At 37.5% G+C, this 21806-nt stretch overlaps 1 protein-coding gene across 1 annotated transcript; it reads left to right on the forward strand.

The window, feature by feature from the left end:
* The first annotated feature begins 929 nt into the window (after positions 1-929).
* On the forward strand, positions 930-21724 carry LOC128103860 (prolactin-2B1-like). The gene is made up of 5 exons (XM_052728504.1): positions 930-1023; positions 16742-16920; positions 18837-18944; positions 19946-20125; positions 21539-21724. Exons 1-5 carry the CDS (start codon positions 930-932, stop codon positions 21722-21724), a joined length of 747 nt encoding a protein of 248 aa, XP_052584464.1.
* Positions 21725-21806: the final 82 nt, after the last annotated feature.

Raw genomic sequence — 21806 nt, forward strand, 5'->3', positions numbered from 1 at the left:
AAGTTGACAAGGAGTCAATTATACTGGCTAGTTTTATGTCAGCTTCACATTATAGTCATCTGAGAGGAATCAAAATCAATTGAGAAAATGCCTCCAGAGAACTGGGCTGTAAGCAAGCTTCTAGAGCATTTTCTTAATTGATAATTGATGTGGGAGGGAACAACCCATTGTGAGTTATATCACTCTAGACTGATGGTTCTACACTCTATAAAGAAGTAAGCTGAGAAAGCCATTAGGAGCAAACAACTTAGCAGCACTCTTCCTTGACCTCTATCTACATCAGCTCCTGTCTCCAGATTCACCCCTACTTGAGTTCCTGTCTTGGCTTCACTAAATGGATTGTAACATGGGATGTGTAAAATAAACCTTTTCTGCCCAACCAGACATTGCATAATATTTCATCACAGCAAGAGTAAACCTATTTAAGATGGTGCTACTTTCATTCAACAGTCTGATTTACATCATTGGCCAAGAGGGCTTAATGAATCAATAATTCATAAGAAGCAACCTAATCAGAACTTGGGACTTTTTTGTTGCCTTATGGTTTTATTTTCTCCTTACTCAAACCATGCCTGGTACCCTCTTTCAAATTTTTAACTGCTTTAGTTTTCTCCTATTTAATTTCCCAACTCTATTAGACATTTCATGTTAGTGTTATATAATATAAAACTTTACAGACCATCATCAAAATCTTTGATGTCATGATTTCATTGCTACAAATAAATATAAAAGTACAATTTAGGTTGAAAATCAACATCAACTAGGAATCTAGAAACTAGATAAAAATTAAAAGTTAAATTATAACATCATGTAAGGTTCTAAATGCTGGTTTCACTTGTTTCTTCCCAATAACAGGGTGGTGTACAACAAGGTGTACTCCAGGCATGACCTCAGTTATGTAAGTGTTACAACTGTGATAGAAAGGTAATATGGCAATCAGAAACCAAGGAATACCTACAGCTCTGAAAGAAAAGAATTCTGGCAGTTGGAAGCCCAAGAATATCTACAGCTATGAAGGGAAAGGTATCCTTATAGAAGTGTTACAGCTTTGTTCCAGCAAGGGACAGTTTCCCCAGCAAAGTGTTACAGCCCTTGCTCCAGAAAAGGTTTACCTAAAGAAAGTATAATAACTCTGCTCCTCCAACGGAGGGTTTCCCCAGTGAGATTTTTACAGCTCAGCTCCAGAAAAGTGTTCCAACTCTGCTCAACTCCCCCAGAGTGTAATAACTCTGTTTCAGCAAGGGAAGGTTTCCTTAGTCAAAGTGTTATAGTTCTTCTCTGCTCCAGCCCTGCTTTGCTCCACTCCACTCTGATGAAGGTTGTTACAGCTCTGTTCTAAGGGAAAGTTTCTTTGCAGGAAGTGTAGCAGTTCTACTCCACTCCAGTGAGAGCCATTACAGCTCTACTCTGCTATAGCAAAAGTCTGTTCTACTAAGGCAAAATAACAAAATTACAACAAACCTCACTCAAGATATTTATTGGGAGGGAGGAATCTAGGAGAATGGTTGCTTGTTTGAGGGTGGAAGAAATGCAGTCCCAAACTGAACAGGTAGGGCTTATATAGGGTTTCTTATGGGTGGAGCTTTCCAGGGTGAAGATTTTCAGGGTGAACATTGGCAGGATCTCAAGTCCTGAGCTTGGAACAAGCTCAGAGATTGTTGATTTTAATGCTCAGGCATTTGTTGGTTTTCATGCTCAGGGATTGGCTGGATTTCAAGTCCTGAGTTGGTTAGGGGCAGGATATGTTACCTTGGCTCTTATCTCAGGGCCAGGGTGTTTTTTTTCAGTAACCCTTTTTACTCAACACATTAGCTCTAGACAATGTGCCTTTGTTATGAATATTATTCACTATCACCAGGCTGCTATGAAGTAGCCTAGAAAAACAAGGTCCAATAAGGACAGGCTATATCAGTCTCACCAAAGAACATGAAAGAAGGACATGGCATGCCATTCTGTGAAGTGATGTGGGTGAAACCTAAATTGTAATAGGGACCTTAAGCTTTTTGAGATATTGAGAGGTGGGACTGTTCACTGAGAAATGCTACAGTAATGAAGTGCAAGCAGTCTAATGGAAAAGCCTTATACTGTAGCCTGTGGATATTGAGAGGCTGGGCTCTCCAAGCCCCTTAGAGCCAGAATCATTCCATCATGAACCACAGATACTACATTTAGAGTGGGAGGATTTGATGCTTAGTTGTCTAAGGATTCAATGTGTTCTTGGTATGTCCCCCATTGATATGTCCCCATTCTTTCCTGTTACAATTGCACTGATTCCTTTGTGATATTATATATTGGAACTATGTACCTTAGTTGAGTTTTACAGAATTTTACAATTAAGAGATTGCCATGTGTCTCAAAAGAGACAATGGACTTGGTGAATAATTTGGGGATACATTAATGGTTTAAGTGGATTATGTGTTATGACAAGTTTAGCTTATGAGGAAGGGGGTAGAAAGTCTTGTTTTAAAATGACATATGTGTATGTCATTCTTGATGGGGGATGTCTTTCTGTACACTGTGAATATGTGTTGCTCTGATTGGTTGATAAATAAAGCTGTTTGACCTATGGCAAGGCAGCTTAGAGGCAGGCAGGAAATTCAAAGAGAGAGACAGGAAGAAGGCTGAGAGAGACACCAGTGAACTGTCCAAGGAGTAATATGTAATGGGATTCAGGTAAAGCCATGGAACATGGAACACAAATAAATCTACGTATTTAGTCAATACATAGATTAGTAATTATGGGCTAGTTTAAGATATAAGAGCTAACTATCAAAAGGCTTGAGCCATGGCCATGCAGTTATAATTAATATAAGCCTCTGTGTGTTTTCTTGGGTCAGAGCGGCTGTGGGCCTGGGTGGGACTGGAGAAAACTGCAGCTACCATTCTATTAGTCACTGTTGAGTTGTTGTGGTAAAATATCATGACCAAAGGCAACATAAGGAAGGGGGATATATTTCAGCTTATGGTTCCAGATGAATAAGACTCCATGTTTACAGAATGGAGGCATGTCAAAAAGTAGGGAGTATGGAAGCAGGAACAGAAATCTGTGAGTTTAAACCAATAATAGAAAACATGATATAGGGAAAAATGGAAATAGGCAAAGCTTCTTTAAGTCTCAGTGTCCACCCCTAGGGATCCATTCTTCAGCAAAGCTACACCACAAGCTGACAACCATTCAGATACTGAAGCATTATGAGAGAAATTATTCATTCAAACCAACACATCATATGAGGATTAGATTTATGATGGTTAGTAAAGATTGGTTATTTGATATCATCTAGAATTATCTAGGAGAAATAGCTCTGTGTGTGTCTGTGTGGGGGATTCTGTAACTGGCTATATTAGGAGAGAAGACTGACATTGCACATGGGATCAACTATTTCGTGGGCTGTGTCTCAGACCAAACATACAGGACAAAGAAAGTAGATCAAAAGCATTATATATCTCTGCTTCCTGATTGTGGAAAATCACTGAGACCAGCTTTGTCAGTTTCCTTACCATGATAAAATGTGTCCATTTGCAGTATATCTCACAACAAACTATTCTACAACAAACTTATATTATCAGATTTATCAAAGATATGAAAGTAAACATGGACAAATGTCATTACCCATGAGTCATTAGTCTTCATCACCTTGAGGAGCATCCTTTACTACTATTCAGCTGTCTTTGTATTGATAGCTGCTATTGCTTGTCTTTAATGAAGGTAAGTGGGCCCGTTATTATCCTTAGAACATTGTCATTTCACCTGGTTCCTGCGTCTGGATGTTCCAGGCTTGCCCTGTGGCCACATCCTGTTTACAACCCTTATCTGTATGTAGGCACTCCCAGATCTGGGTGAACATATTTATACTCAAAGTCTCTCATTTTGCATGAACTCTGAAGTTGTTATTAGTTTTATGTTCAAAGGTGGTATTCTCCTGCTCTGTTATATAGTATGTGTCTCACAAGGACACTCACCCAAACTTAGTATCTATCTTTCAGTAAAAAAGGTAAACTGTATTATACTTGGATAGACATAAGTATTGGAGGAATGGAATTCAGGTATGGAGTTCAGCTATAATTCTGTTTACATGTAACAATTATAGTCCAATTTCATCATTTCCCATGCAGATAAAAACTGAAATATTATTCCTTCAAATGTATTCCTCTCCCCTCCCCCTTTTTTTAGCTCTAATTCCTCTCAGGCTGCTGAACCTATTACTCAGGAATCAATGGAGAATAGGGAAAAGAAAATTTCTATGAGCCAGAGAAACAGAAAGGTTACTGTCAGGTTTCATCTCTTAGAAGTGTCAGAGAAGCTGTACTCACAAAGTCTCCTCAGCACTGCTGCCTAAACAAGACCTGAACAAAAATGCATTCTTTTTTATTATAGTTTTATTTAACTATTTAAAGATATTCTTAAGTGCTTAATGTTAAGATCAAATCACACTTATATGCAGATGGTAGATATGGACCTTTAATAATCAGAACCATTCTTTAAAATGTTTCATTATGTCATGCTAACGTTTGCAAACTCCGAAATACTAAAAACCATCTACAATTAATGTAGCAGATGAGAATTTGAAATTAAACAGCATACATAAGTGGAAAAATCTATATCCCAACTCATGAGACCATTGAAGATGTCTGAAGTGCCAATGTGGCTACCTTTCTACTCAGATCAGACTGATGGGTGACGATGAGTAAGGAGGGAGGGTGCCTGCAGAAGAGCAAGGACAAACCCCGTGGAAGATGAAAGTCCTCTAGACTAGAAAGCTTGTTTTGTCTTTGATGGAACACTCTAGATAAGAATAGGCATGCGTGTGTGCATGAACACATATATGCCCATAACTATGATAATAAAAGAAAAAGATGATATCAAGTTAAGACTGGGGGCATTGGAATAATTCAAAGGACTATATCTGGGTGGGACTAGAGGGGAGAAAGGGAGAAGGGAAAGAGATACTATTTCTTTTCTGTTAAAACATATTAAAAAATAATAGAGAGACACTACACTGCACAACTACAATACAATTTCTTTACAATATAGGTGCACTTAATATTTTTATATCCCTGAATTTACTTCCAAGTAATAACAAGTTCTAAATCACTTACTTTCTTTAACATTTAATTATATAAGTGAAAAGTGAGGGAATGCTAAGGAACCATTATTTTAAAACATTATTACCATAACAGTGAGAGTGGACAGGCATGCAACACAAGGAAAATTGTAGAACAATTTCCTTGAGGACAAACAGAAGCTAATATTTAAATAAAATTATTTTAAACAAACTTGAATGACAGATCAGAAAGATCATTGACTATTATCTGCTTAGGGTCACTTCAGTCCTTGTTGAATATATGTAAATCAGTAAATGTACTAGAGTAGTCAGACAAAGGAAACAAGTTACATGGCCATATCTACAGATCCAAAATTGAACATTCCTTCATGAAAAAGTTCCAGAAAATCTAGAAATAGAAGAGAGATAAGCTACAGTAAGAGTGGTACATGAGAAGCCTACAGGAAACCTGGCAAGAGATACAGAAAAATAAAACCACTTTCTCTAAAATCAGTAAGAAAACAAGAGCATCCACTCACTCTAAGTTTATTCTACTTGGTGTTTGATGTCTTCCTATAGCGAAAAGGAACGGAAAGAAACACAAAGAAATACAAATATGAAAGACAGAAGTCAAAGTTCCCTATTTGCAGATGACATTATTCTATACTTAACTGACCCCCAAGACTAACTCATACTCCCACAGCTTATACATTTTTTTCAAATATTAACAAAATACAATATCACCATTAAAAAAAATCTGGCAACTTTTTTATTACCAAGATACAAATTACAAAAAAATGATGGTGTTTCTATATTGAACTCCATTGGGAAATCCACAACCAACCACTTTTCAACTGGATTTAAGGGCCAAATCACAAAAAGTCACCCATGCCTAGCATAATTACTTAGATGTTATGGATAGACAGATATAGGCCCTGGGTGAGAATTTACTATTATCACACTGCTAAATGGACACAGCATTAAAGTGACTCCTAATGACTTATTCTACCCACAGAAGAATACATCTCTCAAGGGTCATCAAAGAAACTTCTTTTTGCAGTAGATGGTATTTACTGCTGAGTCCCTCAATTAGTTAAAGTGCAAAGAACAAGGTCCTGTGGCATATTCAGCACTAAAGTAAACACCTAAAACAAACCTCTTCCTCCAGAAACTCAGGCATCATTGCAGAAGAAAGAAAAGAAAGATTGTGAAAACCAAAGGCAATGGATGACTACAATGATCATTGTTTTCTGATACAATGGAGTGATTACAGAAATGAACTTCAGAAGTTGTGACAGCATGTATAAGACCTTTGTGAGCTCAAGCTACAGAATGTCATGGCATAGAGAGGGAATTTATTTGTAATTGATAACTGATAGGAGAGAGTCATAACAGCAATCAGAAAAAATCATTCATGGCACTAGTACAAATATAGGTACAAAGATTATGAAATTAAATAAATGACTCAGAAAGAAACTCATGCACACAGAGCCACTGAATTTTCAACACATATACCAAATTTCCAATGGAAAAAGTGTTCTTACCAACAAACAATACTGGTAAACTGTACATGTAGAAGAAAGAAGCAATATCGGCATTTTATTAAATGTATCACAAAGAAAATTATTAGAAAGCTGGTTCAATATGTAAAGTGCTTGCACAGAATCATAAAGATCTGGGTCATATCTATGGACCCAGGCACAATACTGACATGAAGTCATAGGTCCTTAAACTGAGCAAAAGAAGAGAAAAATCAGTAGGATCCTTAGCCTTTGCAGTCTTACATGCTCACACAATTGGTTAGTTCCTGGAATATCAATGACCCCTGTCTGTCAATAAGATGAAAAGTTATTGAGTAAGACACTCAAAATCAATATTTGGGCCACCTCATGAATGTGAAAACTGATGTGTGACAACCACCTGCATAGGTACACACATTCGTACACATAAAGTAATACATATTCATACAGGTTCATAACATACACAGGCACTCATATATAATTATTACAGATAAAAGAAAAAGACAGGATCATATTACTTAATGTGAAAAGCACAAACCCAAAATGAGACCATCTTAAACACATTTTTTTTTTGGTTTTTCAAGACAAGGTTTCTCTGTGTAGTTTTGGTGTCTGTCCTGCATCTCTGTAGACCAGGCTGGCCTTGAACTCACAATGATCCACCTGGCTCTACCTCCTGAGTGCTGGGAAGACACAGTCTCCCTAGGCAGGCTATCTGGGAATTCACTCTCTAAAAAGGTACAAATAAGTTTGATCATGGGGATAAGGAGAAACCAGGTGCCAGGGAAGTTCCCAGGAATCCACAAGGATGACCCCAACTTGGACTACTAGCAATAGTGGGGAGGGTGCCTGAACTGGCTTACCCCAGTAATCAGATCAGTGAACACCCTAACTGTCATCATAGAGTCTTTTTCCAGTAACTGATGGAAGCAGATGCAGAGATGCACAGCCAAACACCAGGCTGAGCTCCAGGAGTCTAGAGGAAGAGAGGGAAGAAGGATTCTATGAGCAAGGGGCATCAATATCATGGTGGAGAAACCTATAGAGACAATCAAACCAAGCTAATGAGAACTCATGAAATTTAGACCAACTCTTGTGGAACCTCCATGGGACTGGACTAGGTCCTCTGCATAAGCAAGACAGTTGTGTAGCTTAATCTGCTTTAGGGGCCCCCTAACAGTAGGATCAAGATCCATCCCTGGTGCATGAGCTGGCTTTTTGGACCCCACTAATGTGGTGGTACACCTCTCACAGCCTTGAGGCAGGTGGCAGGGGCTTTGACCTGCCTCTACCAAATAGACCAGGCTCTGCTGACTCCCCATGGGAGGCCTTACCTTCTTATTGGAGGGAATGGGGAATGGGTGGATGGGGAAAGACTGGAGGGGTGGGAGGAAGGAAGAGGGGAATCTATGATTGGTATGTAAAATGGATAAAAAATTTCTCAATTAAAAAAAAAAAAGATTCTGCCTCTACCACTCATATTCTGGGATGTCAGGCCTGGGCCAGAAGCAATGGTCTAACCAGTAGTTGGAATTAAACCTAGGTCTTTAGAGAAGCTGTTCATGAACTGTACCATAGGTGGTATGTGCCCAATTATCTTCAATGTATACATTAAATTCTTGAGAGGTAATAATAGATACAGGGAATAATAATTTAAGCACTGAAAGTATTAACTAATGGATCATGTGACTAGTTTCACAACATCATCTTCACTTGGAGAAAATAATAGAACAATATTAAGTTTTGGTAGTTGTGCAATGCCATGGACACTCTGAACTGAACGTGATTGGAACAGAAAATTGAGAAGTGAGTAGAAGGACATGTTCTATCCCAGCACACGTGGAAAACCTTAACAATAAACAATATGTTCATCATAAGTGTCTATGTATGACATAATGAAAACACATAAAGACGGTGTTCTCATTGTTGTGAAAGGGAAGCAAAATTCTATAAACAAAATACAACAAAAGTATACCTAAGCATAATGATTAAACAGTCCTCTTCTAAAAACATCCTTGACAATGAGCAAATTATAAAAAGGAGGAAAGGGGGATAAAGCCAGTAAAATGTATTATTTCAAAATTAGCAGTATGCATCCCCAGATGTAATGAAATAATAGCATATAGCATAAATAAGGGAAAAGTTTAAAATCCCTTTATAAGGAAGTAAGAAAAAAGAGAAAAAAGGAAATAACAAACTCAATAGTAGCAATCAATGAAAATAAGAATAGAAAATGGGAAAATGGTGAAATTTACGGCTGGTTCTTTGCAAAAAAGTTATTAAAGTTTGGAAAATTCTATTACAATAACATGATTAACCACTGATCTTGGCTAACCACTAGAACTTAATAATAAGACTATTACTGAGGACAACACATGTCTGAGTCATAGAACATGGCAAAAACAAGCTGGTAGAAAACTGGAAGCTTCATCTCTACTGGCTAGCTTCCCTGGTGTTGGAAGGTGGTAGGCAAGCTATCAGAGCAAGAAAGTAATCATTTATACACAGCTGTGAACTTGGGAGCTGTAGCAATGACTGAAATGCCCATTGATGCAATAGTAGCAAACATATTATTGGCATACCTATTTCCTGAATGGTTTAAGTCCCACTCCACTAGATGAAACCCGGATCTGGTACCATTATCAGAGCAAGAACTTATAACTACACAGGACACAGTCCCTAGTGGTAAACCTGCTACTTTCATGTTGGTAAATTGGCAGAGTGTTAAACTTACTCCTGGTGACTTATTTTATAACCCTAGTTTAATGTATCTCTCAATCACCATCTAAGAAGCTTCTATTTGCAGGAGATGGTAATTAACACAGTATCCTACAACTGGTCAAGGAGCAGAGACAAAGAGACAGAAAATGATCAGTCTGGAAGGGATATATAATAAAGATACAATCTAAGGCTCAGGGATCATTGAACAAGGGATGGGGTACAAAACAAGTGTAGGAACCAGAGCTGACAGATGACTGTAAGGAAACATCTTCTGAAGAGAGAAGGGAGGCTGAGCTTCAAAGTGAACTCCCATTAATTGTTCAGAATGCAGAAGGCGTGTTCAAGACCAAGCTAGACCAAGTCCTAGTATGGGGAGAGGAGTTGGGCATAAAATTTCATCCCTAGCTGCAGACTAATTGACAATTGGTCAGTTTTCTCTTACTGTAGCTCCTGGTAAGGAGATTGTACTCCAGTGGCAAACTACATATCCATGAATATCATGAATACTTTAGGTAGCAGAAATTACTCTTGAAGGGTTTTGTTTTTCTGTTTTTCAAATCTCTTTTCTTTTTTAAGGACATGTATTAGGTGGATAGGGAAGGTGGTGTCTAATGTGGTGAGTATGATTAAAACAGATTGTTCAAAACTTGAAACTGCCAATGAACTAATGCAAAATGTTTTAAGAATACACAAATTACCAACTGTTATGATATGAATATTCTTTCCTCTGCTAGGACCGTACCCCTATAGGAACAGGAAGGCATTTGGTAGAACTGAGTAATGATGACTCACATTGAATCGGGCTTATAAAATGCCAAAGCAATATAGCTGGAATGGGAAAACAAGTCACAGCAATAAAAATGTTACAAGACATCTGGGGGAGGGCTTGAATATTGAAGCATAATTGATATTAAAGATTGAAAAGGAGTCAGACATGATGCTTATGGACTTCAAGAAGTAATGCTTATCAGATAGTTCTCTGAGAAGACAGGATGCAGCTTTTGACAGGTTGCTGTGGATGAAGAACATCTAGATGGGTAGGAATCACTTCAGGCAGGTCTTTGAGCAATGGTCAGTGATGCTTGAAGGTAAGGGTCAAACAGATTAACTCAAGACCCACTGTTATGTTATACATTTGTTAACCACCAATATTGTGCGTTGTTAAATCTTACAAGTAACTGGATATGAATTCACAGGATTTCTTCAATGTAGCAAGGAGAGCAAAAGCAGACCATGAATAAAGAGACAAAAAAAAAAAAAAACCATGCACGAGAAAAGGACTAAGCTCGTATAGCAGTGGACAGTCACCTCTACCACAGACATTTATACAGTGGCCTTTCCTTATGAAAGGGACTGTGCTCAGGGTGGGTGTCTTTCTGTGGAGCACGAAGTGACCAGAGTGCCAAGTATCACCTCAGTGTGGCAAATGTAAGTTGAACTAATGTGTTTGCGGGATGGGGAAGCCTTTGGGTATTGCATCTTGTTCATCCTGCCCTGGGTGAAATCAGGAAACAAACACGGCTGATACAAGTTCAATAGCCGCAGCCAGCTTGGAGCCAGATACAGAAACAACCTGAGGTGAAAGAGTGGCTTAGATGAGACTTGGCTTGTTTCCCACTTCCCCTTGGCCAGTCAAAGCAGCTGTCATCCAGCCATCGAGGTAGCCTGAGTGGACGTGCTGTCAGGGAAGGACGGCTAATGTGTCACGGGGAATGACAGCTACATGTAATCACTTTTATCACTGAGATTAGAAAATAGCTGGCAAAGGTAGTTTGCAGAAGCAAGAGCATTGGAATGAGACACAGTTCCCCATGATGGGACAGATTGAGCAGCTGCTTTCATTTCCTCAAACAGTCAGAAAGTGGCAAGAGATGAATGCTGGGGCTAACATTGCTGCTGCCTTTTCAGTCAGATCTGGATCCCAACTCAAGGAATGTTGCCACTTACATCTAGAGTACATTTTCCCACCTCAGTTATCCCCATCTATGTCTCTCAAACTGGCTATCTCCTAGGATTACATTATTTGATTACAGGCACTGTTAGATCAACAATCAATCAACTCTTGTCAATTTGATACTCATTCATAGAACTTTTTAGGCATCCTATCTCACCACTCACTCTCAAAGCCTCAAGACTATCATATGAGGTATAATCTATTCAACACTCCTCTAAGAGTCCCAATACTCTCTAGTAGTCCTGACTGTTCAAAATCCAAAATCTCTTCTGAGACTTGGTCAACAGTGAGGGCCTGTGAAATAATAAAAACAAAACCAAACAAAAAAGAAATCCCAAAATGAAACAAGATATAGGCTGACCATGTACATGGGTAAGAAGTAACATTCCTCCTCCAAAGGGGAGTATTGGGGGCTGTATCAAGGAATGGTAGGACCAAACCAAGACTGAAAGCCAGTGGCATTTGGACATCTAACAAAAGCAACTGAGCTCAGAAAGGTTTTGGTAGTTAGCCTTGCCCTACCATCCCTGATGTTTGTTATGCACATGAATTCTGTCACAGCTGGATCTGTTCCATGCTTGATATTTTCCCGAGCAGACAATCCAGGAACCTCAGATCTCTGATATGCTTGGTATTGTACTACTTCTTAGGGTTTGCCTTCACAATGGCCTTTCATAGGCACCTCAAAGGGACTATGACCCTACCACGTGTTGCTCTCCGTCATTTACATTCTAGAATTTTGAAGCAAGTATCAACAAGCTCTATAGTCTTGTATTTCCATGCCTGCAAACCCAGTGCCACCTGTACCATGCTTCCAAGTTCTGTGGTAAGCTTCTAATATACACTATGGATAACAATGTCATGGGATATTCTACATAAGGTTAAGTTAATACATATTTTTATAAACTTAATTATTTCTTTAAACCCTTGGCCACAGTTTACTCTCCCTCCTCTCCTTCCAAGCCTCCCACCCTTTCTATTCCCAGCCCCTAATCTACTCTTCTTCTGTTTCTGTTTAGGAAAGGGCAGGTCTCCCATGAATATTAACAAAATATGGTATATCAAGTTGCAGTAAGACTGAGCACCTCTTCATGTATTAAGACCCATCAAGAGGAGTATTAACAACCAGTATGAGGTGACCCAGTATGAGGAGTAGGTTCCCGAAAGCCAGTAAAAGAGTTGGAGACAGCCTTTGTTACATCTGTTAGGAGTCTCACAAAAGGACCAAACTATACAATTGCAATATACATGCACAGTGCCTAGGTCAGTCCCATGCAGGCTCCTTGGTTGTCATTTCAATCTCTGTGAGCCCCTATGAGCCCAGGTTAGTTAATTTAATAATGCATGTTAACTATAAATGGTGCCTTACTGAGAACTAAATATGTTAGTACCTTCCCTTATTTTATTGTAACCCAAATCATTCCTTACACAAAAAAGGGAAACGGTGAGTCCTGTTCATATTTGTTAGAGCCATTCATTTTTTTTTTTTTTACAGATTCCTTAGATCAGTGGTTCTCAACCTTCCTAATGCTGCAACCCTTTAATACCGTTCCTCATGTTGTGGTGACCCCCAGCCATGAAACTATTTTTGTTGCTACTTCATAACTTTAACTTTGCTACGGTTATGAATCACATATCTGACAGGCAGTATATGGAACCCCTGTGAAAGGGTCATTAAACCCCCAAAAGTATCATAATCTGCAGGCTGAGAACCACTGCCTTACATGCTTAATTCCAATACCAACATATGCAGTGGAACTTCAAATGCTCTGCTGACCATCTATAGGGAAGTCATTCACAATGGTAATACCTAATGTCATATGTATTTGGAAAACAATATAAAAGAATCGTATTCATACCAGTTGAGAATGTGCAAGAAGGAAAAGTTCATGGTAGAAATAGATATCACTGATGCCCATTAGGGTGTTGAAAAATCTCAAGAACAGACTGGTTAACTTCCATTGAGTTACTGAATGGGGTAGACTCCTTGGAATCAAAACCATAGTGGCATTGTCAGTGAATTTTATGCATGCCAGAACTAAATGGTAAGAACTTATTGCTGATATTAAATATTCATCCTGCATGTTATGAAGAAATTAGTCTGAAAATGAGTGGACATTTCCATAGGACTAAGCAACCTTCATCATGCCACATGAACCGTACTAGTTACTAGAATAAGTGTCAATGTGAGACATGTACAATGAAATGATATTGGAACACTCAGCCAAGTAAGATGTAACCACTGGGCCATAGTGGTAGAACTGTTATAATGTCATCAAAACACTTTGTCATTGGATTTAAGACCATCTCAGCATCATAGAACCCATGTTTTCTATTATCCAGCTTAAAAATTTGTGTCTAAGGAGGTAATAGTCCAATAAGATGACCTCTGCAGTTGTTTGGTTCAATAGATGTGATGTTTCTACCAGTTGCCTTCTAAACTGTGTTTAAACCCTTTATCTGTCTACCAAGTAAAACTCTGTACAGTCTTCCATGAATATTAATAAAGACTTGCAAAGCATAAACTGTTCAGAATAAATACTATTGCTATGTCTGGGTGGTTTAGGGAATATTGCAGATGAAATAATAGGAATATACAAGAACCTGGAGAAAACAATGTAAGTCTGGGTGATAGCTATTTCCATTTGAGTATAAAAACCCCATCATTATTTATGAACCAGAGATTGCTGAGTCTATGTACAACATATTTTGGACACTAGTAACAACCTGGAAATAAGATAAACACTGGAGATGCACTTATGTCTGTGGTCACGAATACTAGGTTGCTCTCCCTGACCCTAACAGAGAAAGGTCATGGGATCCTGATTTGGATTTCAGGTGTTACTTCCTTCTGCCTTCTAGCAAATCTGCTCTGCTATATAGGAGGTGGAAAACTAACAGAAGGAAGGACTACAGTGGTGCAGATTTCCTGAGTTGGCAGACAAGCTGTGGTGTGACTTCTCAGAGATGTCATTCTCTTTGACTCAAACATTTTCTTGTAAGTAACTCCTCATTTGAGTTCCTCTATAGATGCTTAAACATTATGTTATTGGGCAGTTTATTTATTGCTATAATTGTTGCCCTATTTGGGATAATTAGTTATTTGTTCATACCAAGCCAGGAGAAGCAAAGCCACATAGACTTTAGGTACACTTTGTGGTCATTGCTCTAGAAAGAAAATACATTCTGGGATTAGTGGGTTTCAGAGGGGAGTCATTTTAGCATAGAGATAGGTAGCTATGTCTAGAGACATTTTTTCTTTTCTTTTTTTCATTTTTCTTTATTAAGAAATTTTCTACTCACTCCATATACCACCCACAGATACCCCTCCTCCCTCCTCCCACCCCCTGGCCCCCTCTCCCAAGCCACCCCACATTCCCCACATCCCCCAAATCAAGGTCTCCCATAGGGAGTCAGCAGAGCCTGGCACACTGAGCCTAGGCAGGTCCAAGCTCCTTCCCACTGCACCAAGACTGCACAAGGCAATACACCACAGGCACTGGATTCCCAGAAGCCTACCCATGCACCAGGGACAGATCCTGATCCCCCTGCCTGGGTGCCCCCTAAACAGTTTGAGCCAAACAACCAAGACAATTTTTCTTGTCTTAACTGATATGATGTACAAAGTGGCTGGGTGGGGGGGCATTACCTGTGTCTAAGGGTTAGAAACCAGGGGTTTGTTAGAATACTACATGAAAAAGATATATCCAAAACAGGAAATGATTCATCTCAAAAAGTGAAAATTGCAGATTAAGATGAAATGAGAGCAGTAGATTCTATCGGTCAAATTAATAATATTTTAGGAAAGAAGAAAGTGACATAGTCTGATTCCAGAGTCTTGACTGTGAGTTCTTTGCCTTGAATGAGTGTAACCAAATTGTTACTTCGGGAGAGGAATGTAGGCAAGCATAGCACATGTGGGTACTAAAGAACCTTGACAATTAGGTTCAAGTAAAATAATGATGTAAAACCTCACACTAATGCTAACTTCCTTTTATTTTTTTAATAATATGTCAAGAAAAATGAATCAGTAACAACTATGAACTTGACTTTATGAAGTAGAAAAACAAAATATGAGTCTTCTTCCTTTCTTCTTAGACTGTGAAAATTCTTCAGTTGATGAATGGGTAGAATGTACATATACATATTTTAATATATATGTATATCACTCTTAAAATAAATTTAGGAAAGCATGTATATTTTGAAAATATATAGTAATATGAATTTTTGACAATATCTTTACTTTATATATAAAATTGATTGTTATCTGTATTTTATACAACTTTTCGATATATTTAGACATTTTAAGTATTTGGTTGTAGATGTTTCCTGTGAATTCCCCCTATCAATTTTCTAAGGTTGTGTTGGACATTACCACTAATATTAACAAAGTTTCTATTGAAATATATAGTCATAAGAGTCACATTTTATAACATAATTTGTCTCAGACTTGTGTCCATCAAAATAGATAGCCTTTTAATTTGGTAAGTGCATGGTGTATCACCCTGTTGTAAACTATTGATGTGTTACAGTTCTATGATTCTTCATGTAAAGGACACATGTAAAGGGAACTGACGAAACCAACACTGATCATTGCAAAAACATTTAAAGGCATCTGTTCTACAGAGCAGAGAAAATAGATAAAATCAAATTCCTGGAGCGAGTAACATGTCACCAAGGACATTGTGTAGGTCTTTATGTGTAATAATGACAACCCTTGGCAACACAAAGCCTTAGAAAAGATGCAAAGTCCTCAGTGTGTGTGTGTGTGTGTTGCCTTCGAAAATTTTTAATAATGGGACTACTAAAAAAATCACACTAGCTACAAATACAGTTTATTTATTATTTATCTTTTCATTATAACTATGTTGCCAAGCCTATTTACAGGCTTATTGTAAACATCAAACTGAGAGGAAAATGTCTGAAACATTTTGCAAAGAAATAAATACATGACATTTTGGAGTTGAGTTAACGATATCAGGCAGTGGCATTATGTTTATGACAACATTCTCTTCATCCTCAATGTTAATAAAAAAGAAAATAATGTATTTTTCATGAATAATGAAGATAAAGCAAACCTATGCATGTTGCCTTTGTCAGATTAGGGTCAAATATGCTAGTATTAGACACTGAACTATGAGAAACAAATTTTTAATTGTCTTATTACTCAAAATGAAGAGAAATCTGCAAGACCTTAAATGATCAGAAAAATATGATTAGATCAACCTGACTTGATTTATGTTAAGCTCCAAATGATAGGAAAAAACAGAAACATGTCTGTAAATAACACTAAAAATTCATTATCTTAGTCACATTTCAAAATAGAAATCTGTGCAAATGTATTTACTTACCTAAATTTGCACAGTGGAAGACATTTATTACTCGGCACATCTAAAACTGTCAAACTGTGTAAAAGATGCCACTGAGGTAAGGCTTCCATTTACAGGATGATTGTTGACAACCTCAGAGAAAGAAATCTCAGAGTGGCTTCTCTTCTTGTTTAGCAAGGACACTACTCCTGTTCCTAGTGTCCAACCTGCTCTTGTGGGAGAATGCAGCCTCTGCACCTACCTGTGTCAAGAGGGATCTGGATACCCAGAAGTCCTTAGAGAGACTAGTTAAATTGGCCACCTTTATGTCTAAGATGATCAATATCCAAGCTGGAGAAATATTTACTGAATTTGTAAGTACCTCTCTGACCTATGGCTTCTTTCAAAAATGGGCCTTCATGCTACTAGTTGGGATGTAATATAGACTAAATTTGGAAGCATAATGACCCAAATTTCAAACAATATACCATCACAGGGAGAAGAAATCAGCAGTTACTAAACTCTTTAACAGGAGAAAAGGACATTCTCAAGAAATGTCAGATATTTCCTCACATGAAATAATATTTTTCTCTATTTTTGAACTTTAATTTACACCTGTGACATAAAGTCATGAAATGTATGGCTAAGAAAAAGGTGTAATTTTTTTTATTCCTTTATTTAGTGCAGTAGTTCTCAACCTTCCTAATGCTACAACACTTTATTTTTTTTTTTTGTTTTTTTTTCGAGACAGGGTTTCTCTGTGTAGCTTTGTGCCTTTCCTGGAACTCACTTGGTAGTCCAGGCTGGCCTCGAACTCACAGAGATCCACCTGGCTCTGCCTCCCGAGTGCTGGGATTAAAGGCGTGCGCCACCACCGCCCGGCACTTCAACACTTTAATACAGTTCCTCATGTGGTGCTGACCCCAAACCATAAAGTTATTGCATTGCTCCTTCACAACTGTAATTTTGCTACTATTATGAATTGTAATTTTAATATCTGATCTGCAGGATATCTGATATGTGACCCATGAAGGGGTTGAGACTCACAGATTGAGAACCCCTGATTTAGCAATTTGGCTTCCACTGGTATTCATTACTTTGGGTAATATAGATAACCAATAAAGGAGGATTGCTTTCCATGGAGCTGCAAACAGTAGACTACACAGACATAAGTTTTCACTAGGAGAAGTTTTCAATTTTTTTCTTTATAAATCTGCAAATGCATTAAATCATTTTTTTTTTGTTTTTTCGAGACAGGGTTTTTCTGTGTAGTTTTGGTGTCTGTCCTGGATCTCAGGCTGGCCTTGAACTCACAGAGATCCGCCTGGCTCTGCCTCCTGAGTGCTGAGATTAAAGGCATGCACCACCATCGCCCGGCACATTAAATTATTTTTCAACCATTCAAATTCATGTGTTTGTAACAAGGAGTTCCGGTGTAGAGATAGGGCTATGTCCTTCCTTCATATTATTGCTGTCAAATATATATGCATATATATATATATATATATATATATATATATATATATATATATGTATGTATGTATGTGTATGCATATATATATGTTCATATTTTCCTTTGCATATTTGGCTGACTACTTAGTGTTAGACAACCTATTGGTCATTCATCCCAGGAATCAATTGATTTGCCCTCTCTCAGCAGCCATGAAACCCCTGTAGCTTTTCATCTAAGGATAGAACTATGTAGAATTTCTCCTGTTTACATTAACAAGTCAACCAGTATTATTACTATGCTGGTTTTGTTTAGTCAGTCATATTGTTGAAAATTCGTGGGTTCACTTTACCTGTCATGTCTAAGGGGAGCTATCTATCAGCACATTTCCTGGGACTTTGACTTTTATAAGCTTTCTACCTCACTCCCCCTTTGAGAGTTTCTCTGAGTTTAGGTTTAAGAATTGCATTAAAGATATATTAGTTGGGGTTGGGAACCTCAAAGTCACTCATTCTCTGCATTTTGACCAGTTGTATATCTCTGTAATGGTCTCCATCTATTTCAAGAAGAACCTTCTTTGGTGAGGGGTGAGATTAATCTTATCTGTGGGTAGAAGGATATTTATTTAGAATACAGTTACAGAATATGTTTTTTAGGAACTAGCAGTAGTAGGTTCTATAAATTTCCATTCACAAATAGTTGGCTAGGTTTACATTACTAGGTGTCAATTATCTTCTGTTGCGTTTAAATCAAATATCTATCAAATGCAACAGAATTTGGTCAATGGCTCATTCATATAATTTTTAATCTCTAACTTATTTAATATTTCATCATTTCCAGGATAAACAGTATGCCCATGGCAAGAGGTATAATGATAGGGTCCCTGACATCTGCCCCACTGATTTTTTTGAAACTCCAGTAAACAAGGAGCAAGTTCTAAAAAGCAATGTAAGTGTTTAACTCTTTTGTATTTCTTTACCAGAACAACTGAAGCAATATAGCATTTCTACACACAGTGGAGGTGATCAAAGGCACTGCAATGGTTATCATATGAGCAATAAAGAAATCATACAGCATGGTTAATAAATTATAAGTGAAATATGCTAAGTGGTATTTTAGATGATCCATAATTTTACATAGAGAAGATCCTTTTACCACTGTGAACCCCTGGACTTGTACTTATTAGTCTGTTGGAAAGTTTCAATTGACATTAACATTCATGGTTGAATATTCATTAATGTAATGAAGGCAAAATACAATTCAACAGTTGTATTTCTCACAGTTACTGATGAACCCCAAATTGGCAGCACAGCGGATACTGACCTGTTCCTTTCTTACTGTTAAGTAGTTCCTGGTTCTGCTCCTTTTTCTTTTGCTAAGTGTTAATTCCTAACTGGTTGTTCTACTTTTAATTTGTAACTGAAAACCACCTAAGAAAAGAGTCCAATGAACACTGTACTTTATTCCTCAGGTTAAAATCATCCTTTCTGTATGATGACAAGTCAATATATTATATCAGCTCCAATTTACAATTGTCATCATCTCTTATATATGATTTCTTGCCATAACTGATCTCAGGGTGGAGTGGAACATTACTATATATCCCTACACATCTACACAGTACAATCCATCCTACATGTTATACTTAATGTACATCTACAGTTCTCATTTAAACAATTATGATATAAATGAAGAAAAATAAAGGAAACATTAACAGTGGGAGTTTGAGCAACAAAACTCATTTATTGGGAGGGATTATTTTGCTAGAAACTTCATAGAGCACTCTGCTGACAGTTCTGAGTGTAATCTTCAACAAAATTTCATAACAATTGTCAATGGCTACATATTTCACATATACAAATATATCATCTATAAAATAATATGAGTAGCTACAAAAATTTATTGCAATTCATTTATTCTAACACTATTGTTAAATTATGATTACTTAGCCAGAAGTACTACTGCAATTGGTATACAATCTACTGTATTCCTGGGGCGACCCTCTGCATCATCTTGTGAATGAAATACCTATCATGCAAGGAGATCCTTATTCTATTCTCTATAAAACCAGACAGATGAAGGCAAAATTTGAAGACCTCACGGAGGGAATTAAAATAATACTCAGCGAGGTAAGCAGTCTGCTGGCAGTTCTTTGTTTTCTTCATAATTACATAAGGTGTTCTTTGTAATGACTAATATATTTTTAAAGTGTTTTACTTTGCAAAAAAAAATTAAAAAGCAATGTAGTTCATGCAGACTTACAGAAAACCACAACCAGTCAGAATGAAGAGTTGTGAAGTCCAATTCCAATGGATACATCTTCAAAATATTCACACATCTAAGGCTCAGGGAACATGGCAGAAGATGAGGAGGAAAGATTTAAGAATCATAGGATCAGGGAGTTTGTGTAAGAATGTGTCTCCTAGGAATGTCAGAATCTTCATCCATAGAGGTTCACCAACATGACTTCCTAAACATGAGATGAAAAAGGGCAACCCCAATAGACATACCAAAGTGGACAGGGCTTCAGGGGAAGGTCTGTGAGGCCTCACTCCTACAAGAAGAACTACCGGCAAGTAAGAAATGTTGAGAGTAGGAGAAATAGGCTTTGCCAAGGAAAAGTCCATCAGTTGGTTTTCCAACACCAAACAGTCAGCCCTGAAAACATAATATGAGTAACATTACACAGACTGATCAGGTTATATGTAGATATACATAGGTATGTGCGTGTAACAATAATTAAGGAAGAGTCCATGAATTTAAAAAATAACAAGGAATAGTATATGAGAGGATTTAGAAGGAGGAAAGGAAGGGAGAAATGGTGTAATTATATTCTCTCAAAAATAAAAAAGCAAAATCTTGAAAACAGAAAATGTAGGCATTCATATCTGTTATAGCCTTACAGTTAAAAGGGATACTAGCAACGCCACACCTCTCAAGTATGTTTTACTCAGAGTCTCTTACCCAGGGGTATCAGAAGAAACCAGATATTTCTCACTCTGTAGTATCTTTCCTGGGTAAAAAGACAGATACCTAACTACCTTAGCATATCTAGCATAGACATCCCTTGAATATTGCCTCTTGGACCATCCAGAGCAGTTCTTATTTGTTCTGGGCTCTATTGGACACACATTATTTGGAGAACTAATTAGGTTGAAAATCAGAAGGGGAATTGGTTTAATGTCAAATTCCGTGAAGTAAAAAAAAAAAACAAGACTGAGTCTACGGTGATGGCACACAGTTTGTTCAATAATAAAAATTAAATTCGTTCTTCCATTGTCCCTTTGTCACCTGTGTCAAAAATTAAGTAGCCACTTGCTGACTGTCCATCTAACAACTTCTGAAAGAAACATTTTATTAGTAATTTCACATGTGCCAGAAAATGTATTCATTAGGGGTTCAGTGAAGTATATCCATGAAAATCTGTGTCTATTTTATAATCTTGATAATATAAGTACTTTCACAAATCTATATTTAGAATGAATAAGCATCTAAAATATAATTAATACTTGGATGACTATCCCTTTGATGATTATGTTCAGATTGGAGAAAAAGCTAATGAGAGCTACCTTGCCTGGTCTGGGCTGACAGCCTTGCAGTCAAGCAATGAAGATGTTCGCTGTTTTACCTTTTACAACCTGTTCCGCTGCCTTCTCAAAGATTCCCACAGAATAAACACTTTTCTCGAGGTCCTCAAGTACCAAATCATCCATGAAAACAACTGCTAACAGCAAATTTATACCATCTACTTCTGAGATGCCCCTTGATAAGACAATAATGCAAAACTCCCTTTGAATTTTCCCCTCTCTT

Source organism: Peromyscus californicus, unplaced genomic scaffold (assembly GCF_007827085.1).
Source record: "Peromyscus californicus insignis strain IS unplaced genomic scaffold, ASM782708v3 Scaffold_8__1_contigs__length_139910024, whole genome shotgun sequence".
In the NCBI taxonomy this organism is placed as follows: domain Eukaryota; kingdom Metazoa; phylum Chordata; class Mammalia; order Rodentia; family Cricetidae; genus Peromyscus; species Peromyscus californicus.